General features: G+C 33.4%; 1 protein-coding gene across 2 annotated transcripts; it reads right to left on the reverse strand.

Moving 5' to 3' along the window:
• Window positions 1–344: 344 nt before the first annotated feature.
• LOC112510223 lies at window positions 345–9,105 on the reverse strand. Of its 2 annotated transcripts, none has more exons than XM_025115571.1 (4): window positions 8,613–9,105; window positions 7,342–8,121; window positions 4,689–5,810; window positions 345–3,270 (listed from the first exon to the last, which is right to left on the reverse strand). In XM_025115571.1, exons 1-4 carry the CDS (start codon window positions 8,812–8,814, stop codon window positions 635–637), a joined length of 4,740 nt encoding a protein of 1,579 aa, XP_024971339.1. In that variant the 5' UTR covers window positions 8,815–9,105; the 3' UTR covers window positions 345–634. The 2 variants fall into 2 exon arrangements, with proteins under 2 accessions (XP_024971339.1, XP_024971333.1); XM_025115565.1 differs by having other exon boundaries at window positions 7,342–8,142.
• Window positions 9,106–23,255: the final 14,150 nt, after the last annotated feature.

The raw sequence follows: 23,255 nt of genomic DNA on the forward strand, positions 1-23,255 counted from the left end.
AAAAATATCATCGCTTTCTCAAAATCACATAAAGCCATATTATAACATCGACTGAGATAAAGAATAAAATGAAATATTAAAATCATGATGTATCTCGCTGCATTGCGCGAGTACGCTTCTCAAAAGCACTTAAAACCGTATTATATTGGAAGAAACAATAAATAAAACGAAAACCGTATTATATCGAAAGAAACCATAAATAAATCTTGATTGAATCCCACCAAACCAAACCAAAACCTTTTGTCAGTATTGAAAGTCAAACTTAGGTGGTGATTGGTTGAAGTTTCTTCCATGTCTAAAGTCAAAGCTTACGACATGAAACACTACTTCAATTCAACATCCACAAACACCAAATAAACAAGGCTTCCTTCCTTCCTTCATGACCTGTTTAGATAAAAAGACAACAATTAAGGGGAGAAGAAGTATGCCTGCAACCTTCTTTTCTCCTACAACATTTGACACAGTAATTATTGTGTTTTGATAAGTACAACAAAATACAAAGCTGCTACTGCTGCTGCAAATATTCCAAAAGCACCTAAAATTACCAAAAAAGACGGCACTTGTATGCCATGCCATCCCACCCCATCCCAGAAACAAAACCATATATTATAATACACAAAACCCTTGCTTAATTTCATCTGCTATTGCTATTGCCATTCTTGTACTGTTCTGTTGTTTTTGCATAATGCATTCTAATGGCTGCCACTGGGTCCGAAACCATTACCCTTCCTCCCTCTGAATCTTTCCGTCTAGGTATCTCAGATAACAACAATTTATCTACTGTAAAAGGCTGTATGCCTTCCTGGCTCATGTACGCATTATGATAGTTGGAACATCTGTTCACTTCTCTACTCTGGTGGAAACCCTTTAGTTGTTCATTTACGAAAGAATGAGACTCTTCCAACTTGGTGGTGTTACCAAAAGCAGCCGGATATTTAGCCAACAAGACAGAAGAATCAGGAGGCAAAGAAGAAAACCCAGTCTGTATTCTGTTCCCATCCCAAAACCCATAACTCCTCAAGGGAACATTCTTCTTCACACCAAAACCATGGTTATCAAGATCCAGTGAAGCTAAGTTCCTATCCGAACTACGATTATCAAACTTCAAGTTAAAAGATTTTCTGCCATTTGGTTTTTCAAACTTACCATTTGACAAAGGATTAGTTAAGATCTGACCAAAAAGCTTCACATCACCTGGCTTTCCCACTTCCCCTTGTCTCTGTTCATGAGATAATGAGGAGGTGCACATCTGAAGAGAGCAATCCCGTGGCAAGCACTGCTCCAGTGGAAGACTCTTGTCCAACTTAAACTCGTTTTGCCCAAGACTTCCACTCACTCCTTTGTTAGTTGACACTGTAACAGGGTATCCCCTGAGAATATGGGAGGATTCCACACAATCCATCAATGAATGTTTGGGAAGATGCAGATGATAACCATCAGTACTGGAAGACCTTTGAGACAAGCTCTTCCTGAAAGAGAGGCTGCCTGATGATGTATCGTCCTGGCTAAGAGTCTTCCTATGAGGAGACACAATTGGATCTCGGCAAACCAAATTTGATGCCAGAAAACCATTATTCCCCTCACAAGGATTTTCTACACCATTCAACTCCAGACTGTTCCCGGGATCAATGCTTAAGTCCAAAGAACTACCTCTAGAGTAATGGGAAGCAGAATTAAGGTCCTCAGCTGAACACGCATTTAATGCTCTTACTTCGCTAGTGTTGCTGTTCCAACTGGCCAACTGATGTTCAGATTCCTGGATTTCTTCTCTACAAATCTTAGAAGACACCTTGTCAACTGTGTCAACTTCGGCTTTGGCACCTGATGCAGAGGCTTGGTCATTTGTTTCTCTAACAGACCCTTCAGAATATGTATTTCGTGAGGCCTCCTCTATGTTGGCAGCTCCAGTAGCTTCACTATCGGCAGCTTCCTCAAAATTACCATTTGAATTCTTTCCGCCAACCAAGTCTATTTCAGGCTTATTTTCTGCCTCACAACCATGTGATACCAAATTCTCTGACCCAAACTCGGACTCTCTGCTTGCTACAATCCTATCAGATTCAGCAAGTTCTTGCTTTGAATCAGATGAGTGCAGGTCCTCTACATCCACCTTAAATTCTGAAGATGACTTATCGCAAGATATAACTGACCCACTATCCACCATGCAAGTATCATCATGATCACTCCCACCCCCTCGATTGCCACCCATTGTACCTTCTTTGCCTCGTTCAAGATAGATGGCATCCAATCCAAGGCATTTTCGAGCCTTGCTGAAAAAGACTTTGCACTGATCTCTTGACCTTGTTCTCATGCATCGTGAAATCATTGAGAAATCCTTACCATAAGATCTCAATGCATGTAAGAAACTCGACTTCTCTTCATCCGTCCAATCAGAAGGACCCATCTCTCCTCCACAACTATCATCCGAACAAGTCTCCTCATCAACATCATTTTGTGAGCCATCGGGTGTTGCAGGCTGTCTAGTTGAAGAACCACCCAGTTTCTGGCATATCCGGTCTTGGTGATAGACATCTCCAGGGTCAGCCAAGCTTGTGATGCAAGAACTCAAAGCTTCGGATGATATAGACCCACAAATCCCAGCCAATACATCAGCCGCAGCTGTTTCCCGCTCATTACAAGACATTACAAGATTATCTGACCTCTCTAAGATGCCACCATCAACCCGTTGTAGTTTGTGATCCCTGGATGTGCCAATGTAAAACTTTGAAGGACATTTCTGTCGCCTTTCCTTCCCACCATCCACATTAGCAGCCATGGCTGAAGCTGCACCAAGCATGTCAAGTGAAGCAGCATTCATCTCCCGGTTCCATCTTTTCCCAGATGTGACCAAGTACGTATTAGTAGAATGAGACTTCCCTTGTTTTGCGAACTCCGGATGTTTCTTTGTTTTCTGAAAACGATCAGACTTATGATTTTTGTAGTAAAACTCAACACAATCAGCAACTGTTTTGTGTTCAAGAAAAGATGCGATGCTTCTGAAGTCTTTTCCGAACAAAGAGAACTTATCCAAAAAGATTTCCTTCTCTTCTGAAGTCCAAGGATTGATAACAGACCTTTCCAACTCAACATCACAAGGGTTCTCCACTAACCCATTATCTGAAATGAACCTCGAGGTTGCACGTTCCCTCTTGTCTAGTATTAGAGAAGGCATCTTCAGTGTATTCCTGTGAACTCTGACATGTGAATCAGAAAGCAGCTTGCTTGCATAATCAATTATCTCCCTGGTGGGAACCAGGCTCAAATTCCCATCTGTGGAAAGAATATCAGAAGTAAGATTTCAGAGAACATTGAAGGAAATTTACACACACATGAAAGCCATACAAAGAAAAACCTAAAAGTATTGGTTGATCGTAATGAAACATAAGAACAATCTATCACAATCAGCACATGAAATACAGAAACACCATGTTCATGCATAGAAACATAACACCAACTATATACCACGTGATCAGAAGCCAGGCGGACGCTAATCAACAGTTGGACCAAGTCTTTTAGGTAAACTTCAGTTTTTTGGGGTAAAATCCAGTTTTAGCTCTTCAATTAACTGGAAAGCATGAAGATGATAACCTTAAAGGTAGGAAATCCTTTCGTTGGAAGTTATTGGTCCTCTGTGGTAGAACCTAAATATCAAGTTCAAATACAACTAGAAACAAGGTCATGATAAGAAGCGAGGTGACAAATGCATTTACTAGTTCCATATGGTTTGGTTATGATAAGAAGTGAGGTGACATGCATTTAACGATCATGACCTCATAATATGTATTAGACAATACAAGAAGTCAATGGGAGGTACATACAGAAGACAATAAAGAACCTCCCAGCACTCAAGGTTTTCAAACAATGCAAAGTAACATGATCGACATAAACTACCTCATGGACATGCATGAACTCTTTAAGATCAACAAAGTGAATTGAGTAAATTATGGTATTCCGAAGAAGCACTAGTCTACATTCTACTAAGCAATAGAGTAAATATTATTGTACCAATGAACAGTACCAATGATCTACAGAGAGAGGAACCTGTATTTCAATCACCTAACTAGAAGCTACTGGTAATATGTCAAACATGATAATTACTTCAATTATATGGGGTTTAAGTACTTCCTAAGATGATAATTACTTCAATTATATGGGGTTAAGTACTTCCTAAGAAAGGCACTTCCACTGGTCTACCTCTAATTGAATGTTAGAAATCTTCATATTTCCAGTTATTCATCTTAAGTGCTACTTTAGAATTTAAACAGGAGTTGTATTCACCTCAGAAAGGAGTTCCAACAGCATCAATTGATGAATAAAATCCACATTACAACTTGAAAGTTTGTGTTTAAAGTTGGTACATTATCATGTCGCCAAATGACAATTGACTTTGTAATCATTAAATTTTCACCATCATTGTTTTGGTTGTGCTTATCAGAAATAGACACCCAACTGATCACTTGCCACATAAATTTTATGTTACACTCCTTTGAAGTTCTAAAAACTTGTGCGCATTCCACACACATGTGCAAGATGGGTACCCCAAACTCTTTAAAACTAAATTCCACATTTAGTGCAAGAAAAGCCAACCACAGTTTCTAAAGCAAACGGACTAGATAGAAATAAAACAACCACCACCCACATCCACAAAGAGAACATCAAATAGGATTTTCAATTATTCAATTTCTTACCAGGATAAGAGAAACGAGAACGAATGGAAGACCGGTGCTTTTGATAATCAGGATACCCCATACGAGAGCTCAATTCGAACTTTTTCTGTGACTTTGCGCCAAATCTTGGTACAGAAAGCAAACGAAGATCTTCTTTCCAGAGGTACTGAAACGCTCGAAACTTGAGAGTGATGGCCCTTTCCTTGAATTTTAAGAAACGCTTCCTCATAGCAAACTTTTCCTTAATCTGTGAGTCATTAGTGACTCTCGGAGTATAGTTACACCATTGATTGCTTGGCAATAACTTCCTAAACTCATCGGATGCTACACTTGCTAAAACTTTGTTCGAATCAAATACCAACTCATATAAGTTATCTGTTCTACTATAATGTACATCACCACTAACGGGTACCAAGGACATGCAACCATCTGCTGGAAGCTGGCTACCATCCCCACAAGCAGTTACAACACCTAATATATCATTGCAAACGTTATCTCCAGAGCATTTGGCTTCCATGTTCTCAGATCTTATATGCAAAATGCACGAAGAATCCCTTTGTTCCACTACATCAGAAGGGGTAATGTCACACAAAGTAAACGGTTCCACAAATTTAGATGTTGCTGTGCCTGGACTTTCTCTATCTAAATCTTCCACTCCGGCAAGTTCTACAGAACCATCAGCCTTCTCAGTAAGCGTATCTCCTGAAGCAATGATTCTCAAGGGCAGAGATCCAGATATTCTGTCTGTATTCTTAACATTGCATTTTGTCGGTAAAGAACAGGAAGCAGCAGGAAGAGAACACGAACCTCCAACATCAGATACCAACAACTTCAATTCATTCTCAAGCGAATCTATTTCAGATTCTGTGATTTCGAGTGTCCTTGAAATGTCCGCTTTCCATACCTGTAACTTGTCCATCGCAGTAGATCTTACAAAACCAGATGTCGGGCCGCTTGTATCATCAGATTGCAGCAGTTCGTTAAGTGAGGAGCTCAAATTAACTACTTCTGTAAGTTCCAGATTCTCCAAATTGAATGTGGATCCCTCTGTGTGCTCATGAGACACATGACAGGAGGGAACACAAGGATTGCAAATATCATTATCAATTGCAGCTGTCTTTGTTGATGCCTTCTCTTCTAGACCTGCCATGCCAAAGTAACACATGAAGTTTTAAATTCACCCATCCTTAAACAGATAACAAATAAATTGTTTTAAGATGACATCAATATCAATCACAAATAAATGACAACAACGAGCTGATTAATGCATATAAGAAGTGAAATCAATAATAAAAAAACAAAAGAGGAAGGGGAAGAAGCAAGTAAAGCAACCCAACTTAGTAGAGTCTCCTTGGAGAGGTAATACACTGTAGTACACCCGCAAAATATTACATCATCTCGACCTATATCCCATATGGCCAACCTATGTCGCACATTTCTCATCACTACCGTGTTTGGAACATCAATACCAGAATTCATCTCATATATTCCATTAAGCTACATAGCACATTATTGTCTATCAGGACTTGTAAATAGATAATACAGTAAGAAATGAACTTCTGAATAATGAATATTACTCATCATAAAAAGGAACCTTTATGAAGTCGATCACTCAGAGGTGGTTCTAGATTTTTTTGTGGTGTCACAGAATAATTAACATAATAAAAATTAATTATTAAATAAAATAAAAAATCACATATCAAGAGCAAAACACTTTCTTTTCATTTAGGTTTGAAAATATATATTTTCAAGATTCCTACAATTTTACAAGTATAGTCTAAAAATGTTCATTTAGATATGTATTATATCGTTAAAAATAGACACATGTTAAGAAACATACTTTAAAAAACATGTCAACTTTTGTGTACATTATGTCTATTTTAGTTACTAAAATATAAAATTTTAAAATTATATACATTTTAGTCGCTAAAAATTGATAGATTCTTCTCCAAATCATTCACTCTTTTTCTTGGGTATTGCACTAACCCTGAAGTTGGTCGCAAGTTAACATCAATATAAGCAAATTAACCCTAAATAAATTAAACCCAAAGAGATAGCCCTAAAACTAAAGAAATTAACTCTAAAAAGATAACCTCAAATCTAAACAAATTAACCCTAAAGAGTTGAGCCCAAATCTAAACAAATTAACCCTAAAAAGTTAGCCTCAAATCTAGACAAAATAACGCTAAGGAGTTAGCCCCAGAATCTCCGCCACTGTGATCACTTACCATAAAAGTGACGAGTTCAAGTGCAAAGTTGCGATAGAAAATGCATAAATATAATAGGGGCCTGATATAGGTTTACTTTAAATCATCAAACTGTGTTCCTGATATCTGTATTGCTACCGGATAAACGACTAAAAGCAATTTGTTAAAGAAAAATGTATTTGTAGTGATATATGACAGCATAGATCAACATATATGGCCATAAAGGAGTAATAGGTATTAAATAGCACTAAACATACACACAGATCACCGCATAAAGAAGCACTGAAAAAGGTTGTTCTCTCTTTGTTCTTCTATTTTTTTAAAAGCCTCAAAAAAAGAGTAACAAACACGAGAATCTAAAGTACAATCCTTCTTCCTTCATCATGAATGTATGTTAGGAAAACAATAAAATGATATGACACATCAAAGGAGCAGCTGAAAAGGATGAATCAGAGTATGTAAATTACCTGGAGATGAACTGCAAGCAAACGAGTATGGAGTAGCAGGAGATGCACATTCTGAGCAACCATTAAGGCTGGGGCTTTTATCAGGCAGATTAGGACTAGGAAGCAAGGGTTCTAAGCTGCTGACACCATCAACTGTTCCATTTTTTGTTTCAGCATCTTTATCAACAATATCATCAGGACCAACCTTCTTTTTCTCATATTTGGCCAGCCCCTCACCCCATCCAAGACGAGGCTTTTTACGGGAGCTAACCTCATCAGCAGGAGTTCTTGGTGTCAGACAGGGGCCAGCATCCCCAGAAGGTGATTGAAGAGGGGTGCTGTTACCTGGTGGAACATCTATCTTCATATCAAGGGAATCCATCCCAATGCTCTTAGAGCTACTTGAATGACTGAAACCAGAACCTCTTGATGATAAGCTTCCGGATCGAATCCATTTGAGAGGCTTCCAATCAATTGAAGATCCCAATGAACTCTCATTCTCGAGTCTCTGGCCTCCTGTAGTACAAACCCCACCACCATTGTTCTTGTCATGTAGGTCTTTGGACTGAAGTTGGTCCCACGAATTTATAAAGTCGGGATGGGGATGAAAATTGCCATGTGGTGAAACAGTGGTCTCCCTAGAGTTTCCTCCTTTTCGGTCTTTCTGACTGATGGAGGCCAACGCCCCACTACTGCTATGATTATTTTCTCTACTGCTATCGTTCCTGCATAACTTGTCCTCACGCGGCCCAGATTCCACTGCTGTAGCGTGCCAACCACCGCCAACCTGCTTACCATGACCTTCAGCAGCAATATTCAAACCCAAGAAACAAAAACAATGGAAAAATCACCAAATCAATTAACGCAAGTAAAGAATATCCCACATCAAGACAAAAAAAATTCTTGAAGGCGTGTGCAACTCCTTCCATCTCCAGATCCCAAACCATCAAATACAAGAAATAATATCAGATCTAAAAAATTACTTGCTCCACGGATGAAATTGAAACCCCCTCTGAAAATCGCAAGTGAAAGGGCTCTCGAATCTTTAGACGGACGGAGTATACACTGGTTAACAATAATTATCCTCTCAGATCTGCCTCAATTCCATATGCCTGTAAGCGCGTTTGCGCATATTTGGGCACCGGGGAAATGGATACACAGGAGAGAAGCAACATAGGTCATAAACCTAAGCAGCTATTCAAGTTTCAGTGCTTTTAATATCAAAGCAATCAAATTTTTGTTTTCGAAGCCCTATTACCGTCAAATAGAAAGAACACTATAAAAGTACTAACCAGAAATGGGTCGGCGGAAATCAGAGGATCCACCAGCACCGCCCAAACGATAAGAGAAAGGCCCGTGGTTGTTAGGGTGAGAAGATGGAGTGGTAGGCGGCTCTCTCCATCGAGCCGGGACAACCCCTGCCGGGTCCGAAGACGACGGTTTCCTCTCTTTGAAGAAGTCCTTCCGATCGAACGGCAATGGCTCCGGCGGCATCAATTAACCTATTTAATCAAAAATCAACTCCGACAAGTGCTCCACGACCAGGCCACCACCGACCTTCAAATAAACGCATCCGCCACAAAATTCGAAACGATAAATGAATCAATAGAACGTTTCTTTGAAAGGATTGTTATACAACACACCAGAACAACAGAGTCTCGCAAGAAATTCCGACAGTGGGCGAAATCGGTGAAAATTAGGGTTCGATTTGAGAAATGAACCGCCGCAAGTGAAAGAAAGAAGAAGAAAAAGAAGTTGAATATCAATTTTTTTTTTCTGTGCGTTTGGAAAATCTCTTAGAGAGAGAGAGAGAGAGAGGGAGAACGTGAAGTTGATAAGCTCAGACACAAAATAAAATAAAAAGCCACGTTAAAATGACGGGTAGGTTACCCTTTTCTTATGTATCTCAACGGCACCCCTTTAAACCCGAATTTATTCCTCTTTTGGCGTCCGGTTTGAGAAATTAAGAATAAATAAATAAATAAATATTTTATTTTTTTTTCTTTTTCTTTTTCTTTTTCTTTTTTCCTTTTGCTGTCTGCTTTTTTTATTCATTGCCCTAATTGCGCTGCATCCTGCCGAATTTCCGGAAATGCCCTTGCCTTGCGATCAAAATGGCATTTTGGTTTTTTCATTTTATTATTTCATTCTTTTTTTTTCTTTTTTTGGGGGGTTTTCGGGATTATTTACAAAAATAATTTATTGATTTATTTCGGTGTAGTACCGGTAATAAACATTTTTTAGTGTTTTGATAAACAACTTATACTGGTGTCAAACAGGTAATAAGAAGTTTTTGAAGAAGTTAAACGATTTTAACTTATAATAAGTTGATAAAGACTTTTATAGAAAAATATAAGTTGTTTCAAATAAACAATCTCAAACACCCCTTTAATATTTATAGGAAGAAAACCACCCAACTTATAACCATATATTTCTTGAAGCTTTTTCTTCTTGAATATTTTTCATGTTAAAAAAAAATATAACATATTAATATATTCTCTTTTTATTTTTAATTCATAATTTATAACATGAAAAAAGAAGGTTGCAAATGAATGTAACATATTAATGTATTCTCTCTTTATTTCTAACTAGTGTCTTACATCGCGTGTTGTGTCGTGATCAAAATTCAGTTTAAGAAAAAATGGAAAAGTTTTGACCTGAACGGAAGTGCGATGTGTCTAAAACATCGGGATCGTATTTATATTTATAACGTCCCGTCCGACACCGTAAATCACGATTTAAAGAATATTAAATCAAATGGAAGTACGTTATTAAGTCAACACTTCATTTCATGTATATATAAGTGATATATAAACACTTACACTACATTTGTTACTATAAGTATTGTAATTATCATGTTAAGAAAAACAATAGCATTTGCATTTATTTTGCACAAATATTTTTACTAATTGGTTAGTTTTGATTTCAGTCATGGTTATAGATTTCAACGCATCTTCTTTCAAACTATCATCTTTCTACCACTATGAGATGGTGACAGTCATATTTATTTCAGATTTGAGGAACACTCAAATCTCGTGTTGTCAAGTCATCATCTTTTGTTTCACTTTTATATTTGAACCATATTTTTTTACCATTTAGTTGGTTTTGGTTCTAACTATGGCTATAAATTTCAAAAAATTATCATTCGAAATAGGACAATATTATAAGTCAAACCCCATAATTTAACACAAATGTATCTTGATCCATCTTTTATGCACTTCACTTTGTTCAAATCTTTCAACTATTCACTAATTTGAGACAACTAAAACTCAACTAATGTTTAACTATTATATTAAATATTTAACTATTACATGAAATGTTTTGCTATGTAAATAAAAAATAACTACTTAACTTAAGATTGGATCAAAAATTAGAAATATGTTTAAGCTATATCTTATCATTTATATAGTCACTTGTACTTCCAACTTTTCATTTTTGTCACCAATGTGGGACAATTAAGAGTTCATCGTAATTCACCATTTGGTAAACATTTGATTCCCATTGTGTCATGTCATCATCTCAAGGTTTTTCACTTTTGTTATTGTAATATTCGGTTTTAAGTTATAGTTGGTCGGGTTTTGAACGTTTATAGCTATGGAGTTCAGGGGTAAAGATCTGGCATTTTTTGAAGATGGGGGACCAATGGTGAAACATTCATCACCTTTTTGTGTTTTTTGTGAATTTAGTCCAATTATGTGTTTGAGAATAGTGGTTTTCATGGAGGATGTGCATGTCCATGCACCGGCTCATCCCCCTTCTTCTTATATTTTACTTACTATAAATAGTAAGTATGATGGGACTGAGAAAGGTTTCTGGTTTTTTGAAAGGGGAAGGAAGCAAAGCATTCATTGAGGTTTTAGGCAAATATGAGTTTTTACATTGTTTTGATAGATATGAGTATTACATTTCATAAAGATTGTTTTGTTTTATGATATTAGATGGTGTAATGGTATCAAATTATCATTACATCAAATACGTTATACTTTTTCATCGCACATAGCCATGTCTGATAAGGACCTTTATCGATCACAGTGTTATCCGATAAAGTTCCTTTATCGTTCAAATTTTTGTTCAGATTAGATCGTCATCGCTCAAAGTGTTGTCCGAATTAGACCTTCATCACTCGAAGTGTTGTTCGAATTAGACTTTCATCCCTCAAAATGTTGTTTGGATTAGACCTTCATCACTCAAAGTGTTGTTCGGATTGGGTATTCATCGTTTAAAATGGTGTCTGAATTGGACCTTCATCACTCAAGGTGTTGTCCGAATTAGACCTTCATCGCTCAAAGTGTTGTCCGGATATGGGTCTTCATTGCTCACAGTGTTGTCCGAATATGGGTCCTCAACAATCACAGTGTTGCCCAGACAAAGGTATTCATTGCTCAGGATAGTATCTGGATGGGAACGTTTATTGCTCAATATAGCTCATTATGTTGCTCAAATTAGGGTGTTTCGAATATTAACCAATAGACTTACTTATTATGATATATGGCGGTGTAACCACGATGAATGTTTGATAAAAATTTATCTTTATAAATCATGTCTAAATTGTATTAAAGTGATATGACATATTTTATTTACAGGAGGGAATTCACTCGCTATACATTCCGGTCTAACCCTCAGTTGTGGTAATAATTCATTTTGTAGGTCATCCAACGTTGAAAAGATAAAGACAAAGGGAAGATGTAACAGAATTGTGGAAGAAAGTTTTTGTTATGTTTTTGTTATGATGAAAATTTGAGTTCAGACTTATTGTTCTTTATATGAAAAATACTCAGTTGTTGTAAATATTGAATCCTGATGTATGTTATAGTATGTGTTTCGAATATTAGTACTTGTTACTACGAGTTAGTACTTGGTGGGGTGTTACAGTTATCAATGTGGGACAATCAAGAATTCACCACAATTCACCACTTGATATATACTTGATTCTCATTATGCATGTCATCATCTTAAAGTTTTCCTTTATATGACAATAAAAATTTTATCACAATTCATCATTTGATAAAATATTTGATTCTCATTGTGTCATGTCATCATCTTAAAGTTTTGAAAAATGAAATATTTAACTATTATATGAAATATTTTGTAATGTACATAAAAAAATAAAATTTGATAAAAATTTGATAAAAATTTGAATATACATTCAAGCTATATCTTATCATTTATATAGTCTCTTGTATTTCCAACTTTTCACTTTTGTTTCAAATGTAGGACAATCAATAATTCATCACAATTCACCATTTAATAAATACGTGATTCTCATTGTGCATGTCATCAACATTGGTTATTCCTTTAATATATATATACACACACACACACACATATTGATGATTGATATATTGATTCCAACTTTCACTTTTGTTATCAATGTGTGACAATAAAAAATTCACGGTAATTTCACCATTTGGCAAATACTTGATTCTCATTGTGTCATGTCATCATCTTAAAGTGTTAAAATTGAAGTATTTAACTATCACATGAAACATCTTGTAATGTAAATAAAAAATAACTATTTAACCCAAATTTTTTATAAAAATTTGGATATACATTTAAGCTATATCTTATAAAACATTTGACAAAAATTCTTAAAAACCATTTTTTATGCATGAAGTACTGTTTGTTGATGCATATTACTTAAAATTTAAGATTACAAGTAAATTATGCGTAAGTACAACTTATTAAAGCTTCATATCTGAATTCGTGTAACTAACTGCAGATAAACAAAATCAAATATATGATAAACATCTCATTTTAAATATAAAAAATTTAAAATATAATTAGGTTAATCATTGAGTTCTAACGGAATACTTAATTATTATCTTTATAAAATGTTATATTAATATTAAACCAAAAAAAAATTATTTCATTATTAAACTTAAATTAAATTACAATAAAAAACAAATTAAAGAAATTACATAAAAAAAAGAACTTTTAAATATTTGATTTGATATTAACATTGATATATATTTTTCAAATTTATATTTTATTCAAAAATAAAATCATTATTGTTTTTTTTTAAACACGTAAAATCGTATTATAACATCGACAGAGACAAATAATAAAATAAAACATTAAAATAAAGATGTATCTCGCTGCATTACGCGAGCACCATTCTAGTATATATATATATATATATATATATATATATATATATATATATATTATAGTAGTTTATAGAGGAAGACTAGACTCCAGAGTAATGATGTTTAAGTTACACGAGTTTTATACTTGTATGGTGCAGGTCTTATTTATGCTTTGTTTTATTTTTTATCTTATGTTGGTTATAAGCATTTAGCGTTGTTTGTCTGCATACAATTATGTCATTTGTGTCTCTTTGTTTGTTTTATTTTTGTTTTACAAGTCGTTAGTCTTTCCAAAAACAATCTATCTACCATCCAAATTCCAATCCAAGGGTAGAGGCAAGGGCCGTGCTAGGGGTGTGTCATTGGTGTCGACACTCGGGGCCTATGATCTCCATGGGCCTTCGAATTTCTTTTATTTATATTAAAATTAGTGTGTGTGTATATATATATATAGGGGTCCATTCAAGAAAGAACTGGTTAGTTTGTGGTAACCGTGAGATCCAATTTCAACCACTAATCAATAGATAAATTAGAAAATTTTTAATTTTAGTAATTTTTAATTAAAATTTTAATGGAAGGACATTTTAGGTATTTTATCTCCTCTCTTTTCTCTCCGTCCCCGTCTTCCGGCCACCGTCCTCCGGCCTTCGGCCACCATCCTCCGGTGATACCACAGTGTGATACTCAAACACATATAAGATGCATTGTGATACCACTGTGTTACATATCCGATCGACCGCACAAATGACCACAGTGTGATACCCAATCACATATATAATGCATTGTGATACCACTGTGGTATCACCGGAGAACGGTGGCCGGAGGACGTTGGTTGGAGGCCGGGGGACGCAGAGAGAAGAGAGGAGAGAGGAGAAAAAATACCTAAAATACCCTTGCATTAAAATTTTAATTAAAAATTACCAAAATTATAAATTTCCTAATTTATCTATTGATTTGTGGTGGAGATTGGACCTCACGATTATCACAAACTAATTAGTTCTCATTTGATTAAGCCCCTATATATATATATATATAATAACTAGATATGTGGTAGAGTGGTAATGTAGCTTGTGAAAGGGGTTTGAAGATTTGAGTCCAAATACCCCAATCAACAATATTTTTGGATTCTTTTTTTGTATTTTAACATGGAATTCTCTAAAATGGGAATTGTTTTGATAGTGGTAATCCTGAGATCCAATCTCAACTTTAAATCAAAGATTAAATCAAAAAATTAATAATTTTGATAATTTTAACTTAAATTATTAATTAAGGGCATTTTAGAGATTTTGTAAATATACTCTCTCATCTCTCTTCTTTCCTCTCTCCGACGAATCTTATTCGACGGACCTTATTCCGGTGAAGTTTATGTGAACACAGTATACATACTGTGATACCTACAAACGATATCGAAATGCTTTGGGGAGTTGAAAATAAGCATAGATCCGGAGATTCCCGTGGGGTCTGTAGCTCAGAGGATTAGAGCACGTGGCTACGAACCACGGTGTCCCGCTCTACCACTGAGCTACTGAGGAACAATGGGAGATTCGATCTCACAGAGTTCCACTGTGATATATCCAGATATACATACAAGATGCACAATGTAATGCTCTTTGTAAAACAATGAAAATAACGAAAATGCACACTACGATACATTTCATAAAACAAAGAAAATACGTTGTGATACACGTAAAACATTGTGAATGTTATCACTACGATACGCTTTGATTCACAAACGTCTTTAAAAAAAAATTAGGTAATTGATATAATAAGTAACTAATTTTAATTAAATATTTTAATTAATTGCCAATAATATAATTACTATATGTACCATTTTAACTTATTTAATAAATATTCTTAAATATCTCAAACGCATGATTTACGTTTGAATTATTACAAACCGATTAATTTTTTTTGAATGGGCCATGTATGTGATGTATGTGTGTATATACACACACACACCTTTTGATGATTTCTTGTTTTCAAAATTCTTATTAATTCTATAACTAAATTATATAACTTTTTAATAATCTTATCTCTGATTTTTTATTATTTGTTTTATTTTGTTCCTCGATTTTTATTCTTCGTTGTCATCAACGATCTTCCTCTGACTTATATTTTTAAAGTTCCAAGTATAAAATTTGATCCAGTAACTTTGGTTAGTTACTGTTTTTGTTTTCTTTTTTATTTAATTTTTGGTGGTTTTTTATATAATTTTTTTTGTCATCATTTAATGGAATTTATAATTTTTGTTGTTTTTTTCTACATGTTATTTGGAACTTTTAACTTCTAATGTTCGTGTTTTTGTGACAACGATTAGTTTATAAAAAATTCTGCTTGATATGTGTTTTTTAAATGGTCTATAATGATTGCGGTTTTATATAAAATACGATGTCTCCAACTATAAATGTTGACTCGGGTTATTTTATACGTCAAAACAAGAAGAAAAAATTGAACAATTTGTTCAAGGTAAAAGACGAACCATCAATGGATTATCAACACATGTGTAAAAATAATTTAGTAGTTAGTATGATTAAAAAATTAAGGGCCATATTTAGTTTATCGCACAGGGCCTCCAAAATGTCAAGGTCGACCCTGGTAGAAGCGAGGTATGTGTACATCCTATCCCTTAAATTATATTGAATTTGTTTTGTTTGGTTTACATTCAAAACACACGTTTGAGGTACCTGAAAGGGACTAGACGAATGAGTATGGATGTAAAAGGAGCCGGTAATGCAACTACAGATGAGAGAATTACTGTAGATAGAACAAAAGCAATTTGAGAAATAAAAAAAAACAATGCATACAAAAAGTATTATTGATTATAATTGATTATTGGTAACTGAGACCATCACAATGATTATGCACGAGGCAACGTTTTTATATGAGAAACACAAACATAAAAGAAAACTTGTAACATAATAAAACTAATCGAAAAAGTTTATGGTTGAATGTGATTTGATTTTAATCTTTGATGTTGGTGTGCTTTCAATTTGGATCAAACTGATTGATGGGCATACTGGGTTGTGGATGTTACTAGCCGCAAGGAGGAGTACGTGTGAAGGTGCTAGTGAATGTAAAGCCGATAGAGTAACATTCGTGTCGGCTATTATGTCACCAATGTTGATATTGTGTTCACTTTATCTTACGTGTCGATGAAGCGAACGACTATTTGTTCTTGACTGGTGGAAATTCCAGCCATAATAAGGGGCCCACATGGGAGAGCGATTTAAGGGAGAAGGGGTGTTGAGGCCACATAAGCAAATGATTTAAGTTTTGTTTATTTTTTAGAGCACATATAAAGTTTAATTAACCGATAACCTAATGAAATTATTTAAACATTCAAACCAGAACAATTATAATGGGTAAAAAACATTATACATAATATCATAAATGAATGTTACTATTGTTGACTTTTTTATATAAATAAAGTATTATGTTTATTTAGGGAGTTTTGTTTATTTTTTATAGTTAAGGGGTGTATTTTTCAATTGTTAAAAGTTGAAGGAGTATAGTTGGAAAAACATGGAGATGGTGGGTGGGTAGTTAAAGCGTGTGCAGATACGGGAATCAAAGACCTTTCCCGCCCTTCCGTACCCAGCATGTGAACGAAGAGAACCCGGTCCAGTGTGGGACAAAAACAGTCCTGCTTACGTCACCCTGCCAACACGTGTAACATCCAGCCACATCCCACGTTGTCTATCCTTGTGCAAATAAACCCCCTTTTAGTTTGATAATAATAATTATGAGTGCATAGAAAGTTATTCGACAAATAGAACCCATCCATTATTAATTGAAATTTGATAGCTAATTGAAAGTCAAAATCTTAAAAAAAAAAAAAAAATTGTTATATAATTATTTATATTATTAAAATATTTAATGTAATTTATAAAATATTATTTTTCTCTTATAAACTTTTAATTCAAGTAATTTTATTGGTAGAATGAATAAAAAATCATTTATATCTCATAAACAATCATTTCTAAAAAAAAAAAATCAAATTTAAATAATTTCATATCTTTCTCTTTCATACTTTTTCCGTTCGGAAGGTTTTAGTAAATTTATTGGTGCAAAAATCCTCAAATTTTCATTTTGGAGAAGCTGTTGGAGATATTCTTATATGATAGTCAACTAGTTGTTTACCTACGCAATGTGGCGGGAGCCATAAATTTTAATGATTTTGAAGTTCCACTGGTTTTATAAGATAAGATTTAACGATGATATATGTTACATTTGGTCTTTACATATTAATACAATTTGAATAAATAARAGTTATGGTTCCAATTACAGACTATCGATGAAAAAAATTGTATGACAGTTTAAAATCCAATATATTTAAAATCCAACATATTTAAACGACTCCACAAATGTGTTCGATTTACACCAAGAGCAAAAAACCAAGACACTTGAGTTTTAAGATAAACACTCAAAACCAATAAAGAAAACTACAAATTTGACAGATCATAAGCCATGAAAAGACTAAAAAAGATAGGTTTTAGAATGAAATTTCAACTGTTTACCCTCTTTCTTGTCCAGAAACTCAGATTAAGGTTGAATTAATATATATATATATATATATATATATTTCAAAAAAAACCCAAGAACATATTAATTCAAAACATATTATACAGTGCAATTTGGACAACCTAACCCCAAAATATATAGTGTATATATATATATATATAAATAAATAACTATAAAAGTATAAATCGTAAATATCAAAAATATTTTTTCATAGTATATATAATATATAAAAATATAATTAAGTCAAAAACTATTCAATATTGGACTCGTTTCGAAGGTATTAACGAGACGATTATAATGGTGTAACTTGTTAAAATAAAGATGTATTTTTTAAACATGTTTTAATTGATATACGATTATGTATATTAATTTGATAAAAGTTTAAAATAAAACATTTAAAAGTAAAGAACGTAAAGTAAATTAATTAACTAATTATAGGGGTATAAAGTGTAAATTTAAAATTATAATTTAAAAAAATCAGTTGTGAGAGGGTGAGTGTATATGAGGAAAGGAGGGGGTGAAAAAGTGATGTAAGGTTAGTATAAAAGGTATCTTGGTCATTTAGTATTTTAAAACTTTAAGACTTTTGCTAAATTTGCTTAATAAAATAGTATAGATAATTAAATAAAGTCAAGCCGATCTAAATCCAATTATCATCAAATTAATAACTATCTATAATTATTAACGTTTCACATGTTTTATTAAAGGAAAACTAACAAAAGTAGTCAATTTGGTCGACAAAATTCAACTTTTAGTCATTTATCTTCCATATTTTCAACAAAATCACCACCTCCGCTAAGTAACCATTCCTCAACACACAGAGGAACTTTTTTTTTTTCAAAAAAAGAAGATAATCTTGAGTTTGAATCACATGGCCCCATTAATAAAATGACACATGACCCACTTCCTGAAAAATGAAGACTTGTGATGAGCACCTCTGCAGGTGATGTGTTGAGACCTCTGCAAGTTTGAAACTTTAGTGGCACTTCAGTTCATTTTTTTAAAGAAGTTATCCCTTCGCAAACTTGCAGATATAGTGATTTTGTTGAAAATATGAAATAAAAATAACTAAAAGACAAATTTTATCGACTATATTTATTAAATTCAGCCCGAAAAAGAAGTCCTAAAGTGTCAAAGTCAACAAGTCAACTCCTTTGGTTGGTACTGAAGGAAGTCTATTTGAGTAATAATTGCATTATGTTACGTATTTTTTTGTAGACAATGAAAGGTCCACTAACCCTACCATACATATTAATTCAACTTTATCATCTATGAAATATCTCTAAAAAAATATTATTATATCATATTTAATTTTGTTTTTTTATTATTTAAAATACCATTTTTAATGTAAAATAATAAATATATTTTCTCTCTCATGAGTAATAATTTTTCGAGAGTTCTATAAATTTAGAGAATTTTATCATATCTTTCATATTTTTCCTGTTTTAAAGAAGGTTTTGTAAAATACGTTATAGCAAAAATTCGTAAAATCTCCATTTTCCCTAAGTTTTAAGCAGATTTATATTTACTAGTAATTTCCGTACAACTTTTTATTAAAGTATATATTCTAACAAAGAAAGATATAAATGGGCTTTGTCATCAACAAAACATGGGTCAATCAACAATGGCCCATAACTCTTTTTGCATATGCGGCCCAATGGTCTAAGTTGGAGCCTAAACAATATATTTCGAATGGGGGCTACGAGTCCTTCTAAAGAAATGACAACAAACCAATCAAATTTGTTATTGCTAACGTAATTATACATATCTACCGGGGAGGAAAAGTTGTGGAAAAAAAGGGGTTTACACTACCCTCCAAAACTCTTTTATCGTGCCGGTCCTACGACCATTATGTGGAGGATATACATGATGTCATATGGCATAGTTGCGACATTTCAACAGAGATATGGTAGAGGAAAAGTCAGTATGTATAGATATGCCGATAGGACAAGAGAAGGTCTTTGTTACACTGGACCTAAATATCATTCTACGATGAATTACTTATTCGTTTACTACAGATTTGAACATATCATGTACCAACTCAGACAATATATAAACACACCATGAGAACATGATTGTGTGGTAATGCTTTGATTCATCTTTTTGATTTAATACCTAACTAAGCATGAATATAAATTGTGAATACATTTGGGATATAATTTTAAGCTTTTATTTCAAAAGTTTGGTGAGAACTAAAACTTGAAAAAAGATGGCATGGCCCAACATGGCACGAGAGGGACCTTTTGGACCACACTCACAAGTCACAAGGACAAGTTGAAGACCATTGAATCATTGATTGCTTTCTACACAAGGACAACAATTGGTGGGTTCAAAAAGAAAAACCCCTCGAAATTTAAAATTCGGCATTCTATCGATCGTCAATCAGTTTTAACATAACGACTTTGAATATTAAAAGATGTTACATTTTTTTCATAAATAATTGCAAGATTATGTAACGGTTACATCTGAATCTGAGTCATCGTCGTTTATTTTTTAGATCCAAAAGTCAATGAAGGATTCATGGATCATTACATATGGCAAATTAATTTCATATGACAATAAATATTGATGGTACAAAAATATGGTTGATAATTATTGGTCAAAAAGGGGAAACGGTTGTCGGTAGCAAGTGAATGATAAGAAATATAGTTGAAAAGAAATGTAATCATGAATAGAAGCCGATTGTTCACCGGTGATCAAGATTTTGTGTAAAACAAAAAATAAAGAGTAAATTACGTTTTTGGTCCTTGTGGTTTATATTCGATTACAAATAATGTTCTTATACTTTATTAAATAGATACCGATGCATTTTATTTTGAAAATGGTTCTTTTAAACCAGTAAATGAAGAGCATTTTTGTTATTTCACTTTTTTTGTTTTTACTCATTAAAATATTATATATAATATCCGTATTGTAAAAATACAAATCTCCATCCACTCCTTTTTAAAAATGGCCAAAAATCGGTCGTGAGCTGGTTCGGGCCCAAATTGGTCCTGATTTCAAACACTATTCCCGTAACTGGTCCCAATCCCGACAAAAAACCAAAGGCCCGGTTAAGTACTTTGTAATCGGTTATGAGAACCGGTTCTGGTCCAGGCCGAAAACTGGTGCTATGTATTTTATTCAAATTCGGTCTTTACATATTTCTTTTTGAATTTTTCTAAAAAGGTATAAAAGTTTAATTCTAATATACTTGAAAATATGTAATTGAGTCAATTAAAAACACTTGAAAAATACATTTTTTTGCGAGAATATGAGTCAAAATCACGAATGATAACATGAATTGTGAATATTGTGAGTTGGTATATTTCCTCATACACCATATGACTTATATACAGTGAGTAGAGAGTAAATAAGACAAAAAAGGGTCAAAATGAGGGAAATTTTTTCATATGGCTATTGGATATTGATAATAAAACAGTAATATTTTTGAAAAATTGGGTAAACAGTCCTATATCGGTACCGGGCAGGCCGGGCCTTCTTTTTTGATGAAAACTGTAACCGTTCCATGACCGCTGGTCCCAAACCAGTCTCAATCGGTCTCGGGCCAGACCGGTCCCAGTTTCGATCCTCCGCTGGACCTAGGCCAGGCCGGGCCTATTTGGCCATCTCTTCCACTCTACTCCCTTCCCACTATTGTTGTTGCATATATCACACATACGCACCTGGAGAAATACACGCCTCTATCTACACCCTTCCCACCATTGTTGTTGCATATATCACACACACTTGCGTGCACGCACACACACAACACTATTTTAGAAACGCATATGCACACACAAACATCCACCATACTCTTTAAAAACACACACACACACACATACACACCCTCGACACACATCCACACTAGGGACGGACCATAACTTTTTTCAAACGGTGGCACCAATTAACTATAAGAAACAAATATAAGGATATTTTTCTTAAAATCATCATTGGTTTGTTGGTTAATTCATTGATTTTCATATGTGAGGTCTTGTGTTCGAAACTTTTATTGCAGTTTTTTCCAGAAACGTAATGAATTAAAAATTTAAAAACTAAGAAAATGATACTAGTAGGATTCGAAATCGGGTCTCTAGTGGAAGAAAAGCTTTGCACACCATCTTTACAAAAAAAAAAAAAAAAACTCGGTTTTATTGTTATATATGTTTTATTGTTATATGATATAATATTTTTTGATTATTTTTGAAAAGAAAAAAACAAAACAAAACAAAAATATTCCTCAATTAATAAAGTTTAAGGAATTTATTCTAGTTGATGTAAACCAATAGGACCAAAATTGTAGTCTAAAATAAAAAAGGAAGAAGACAGACTGAAAATATAGAAATATTAAGTCAGTGATAGTTGAAGGGGTTAAAGCGTCAAATATTAAAGTTGGAGGGCATATTATTTTAAAAAGTTAAAAGTTGAAACGGGAATGGCCAGCGAGAATGGAACAACAAGCGGCTGTCACCGCCATTCCGGTGCAGAAACTCTACCATTTTTTTATTTAAATTTGAGGTATTTATAAAAACAATATATTTATTTATTTGACGAAAATAAATATAAATATATTTATCTATATTATATTACTACTGTTTATTGATACATATTACTTAAAATTCAAAATTACAAGTAAAATAAACATAAGTACAATTTATTAAAACTCCATCTCTGAATTTTGTAATTAACTGCATATAAACATAATCAAATATAAGATAAACTTTTTATTTTAAATATAAAAAATCTAAAATACAATGATTATCTAACATAATACTTAATTATTATTCTTATAAAAAATTATATTATTAAATAAAAAATAATTAATTTGTTATTAAAACTAAATTAAATTATAATAAAATTTTAAATTAGAAAAAGTATCTAAGAAAACTAGAATTTTTATATATATTTTTTTCAAGTTCTTATGTTATCTTTAAATTTATATTTTATTCAAAAATAAAAACATTATTGATTTCTCAAAACCATATTATGACATCCAAAAAGACTAAGAATAAAATGAAACATTAAAATCGAGATGTATCTCGCTACATTGTGCGAGTACTCTTCTAGTATCTTAAAATACATCTGATTAAGAAGATATTTAACTTTTTAAAAAGGAACATTCGTTTTTCTCCTCCACTGATAACAAATGAAATTGTATTTATACGATTAATCTTGTTTCGAATTTTGACTTGTTGACTCATTAAATTTTCTTTTACCAAGTGGGGTTGCATTTAGAAATCTCGACCACAAAAAGATAAATGGGAGATGATGTTGTTTAGAAAGATAAGGTAATGGCTTATGTCATCATCCTTCTTGCTTTGATTAAAATTGTAGCAAGAGATTTTATTA

This window comes from Cynara cardunculus (assembly GCF_001531365.2).
Source record: "Cynara cardunculus var. scolymus isolate 2C chromosome LG 1, CcrdV1, whole genome shotgun sequence".
In the NCBI taxonomy this organism is placed as follows: domain Eukaryota; kingdom Viridiplantae; phylum Streptophyta; class Magnoliopsida; order Asterales; family Asteraceae; genus Cynara; species Cynara cardunculus.

What these genes read in the sequence shown, in the direction of transcription:
- LOC112510223 (XM_025115565.1), bottom strand. Translation starts at nt 8,814, where the DNA reads ATGCCGCCGGAGCCATTGCCGTTCGATCGGAAGGACTTCTTCAAAGAG. An exon ending in TGCTTGCAGTTCATCTCCAG is followed by an intron (nt 5,811 to 7,341) that starts GTAATTTACATA and finishes TTGGCATGGCAG; the next exon opens with GTCTAGAAGAGAAGGCATCA. An exon ending in TTCTCGTTTCTCTTATCCTG is followed by an intron (nt 3,271 to 4,688) that starts GTAAGAAATTGA and finishes TTCTTTCCACAG; the next exon opens with ATGGGAATTTGAGCCTGGTT.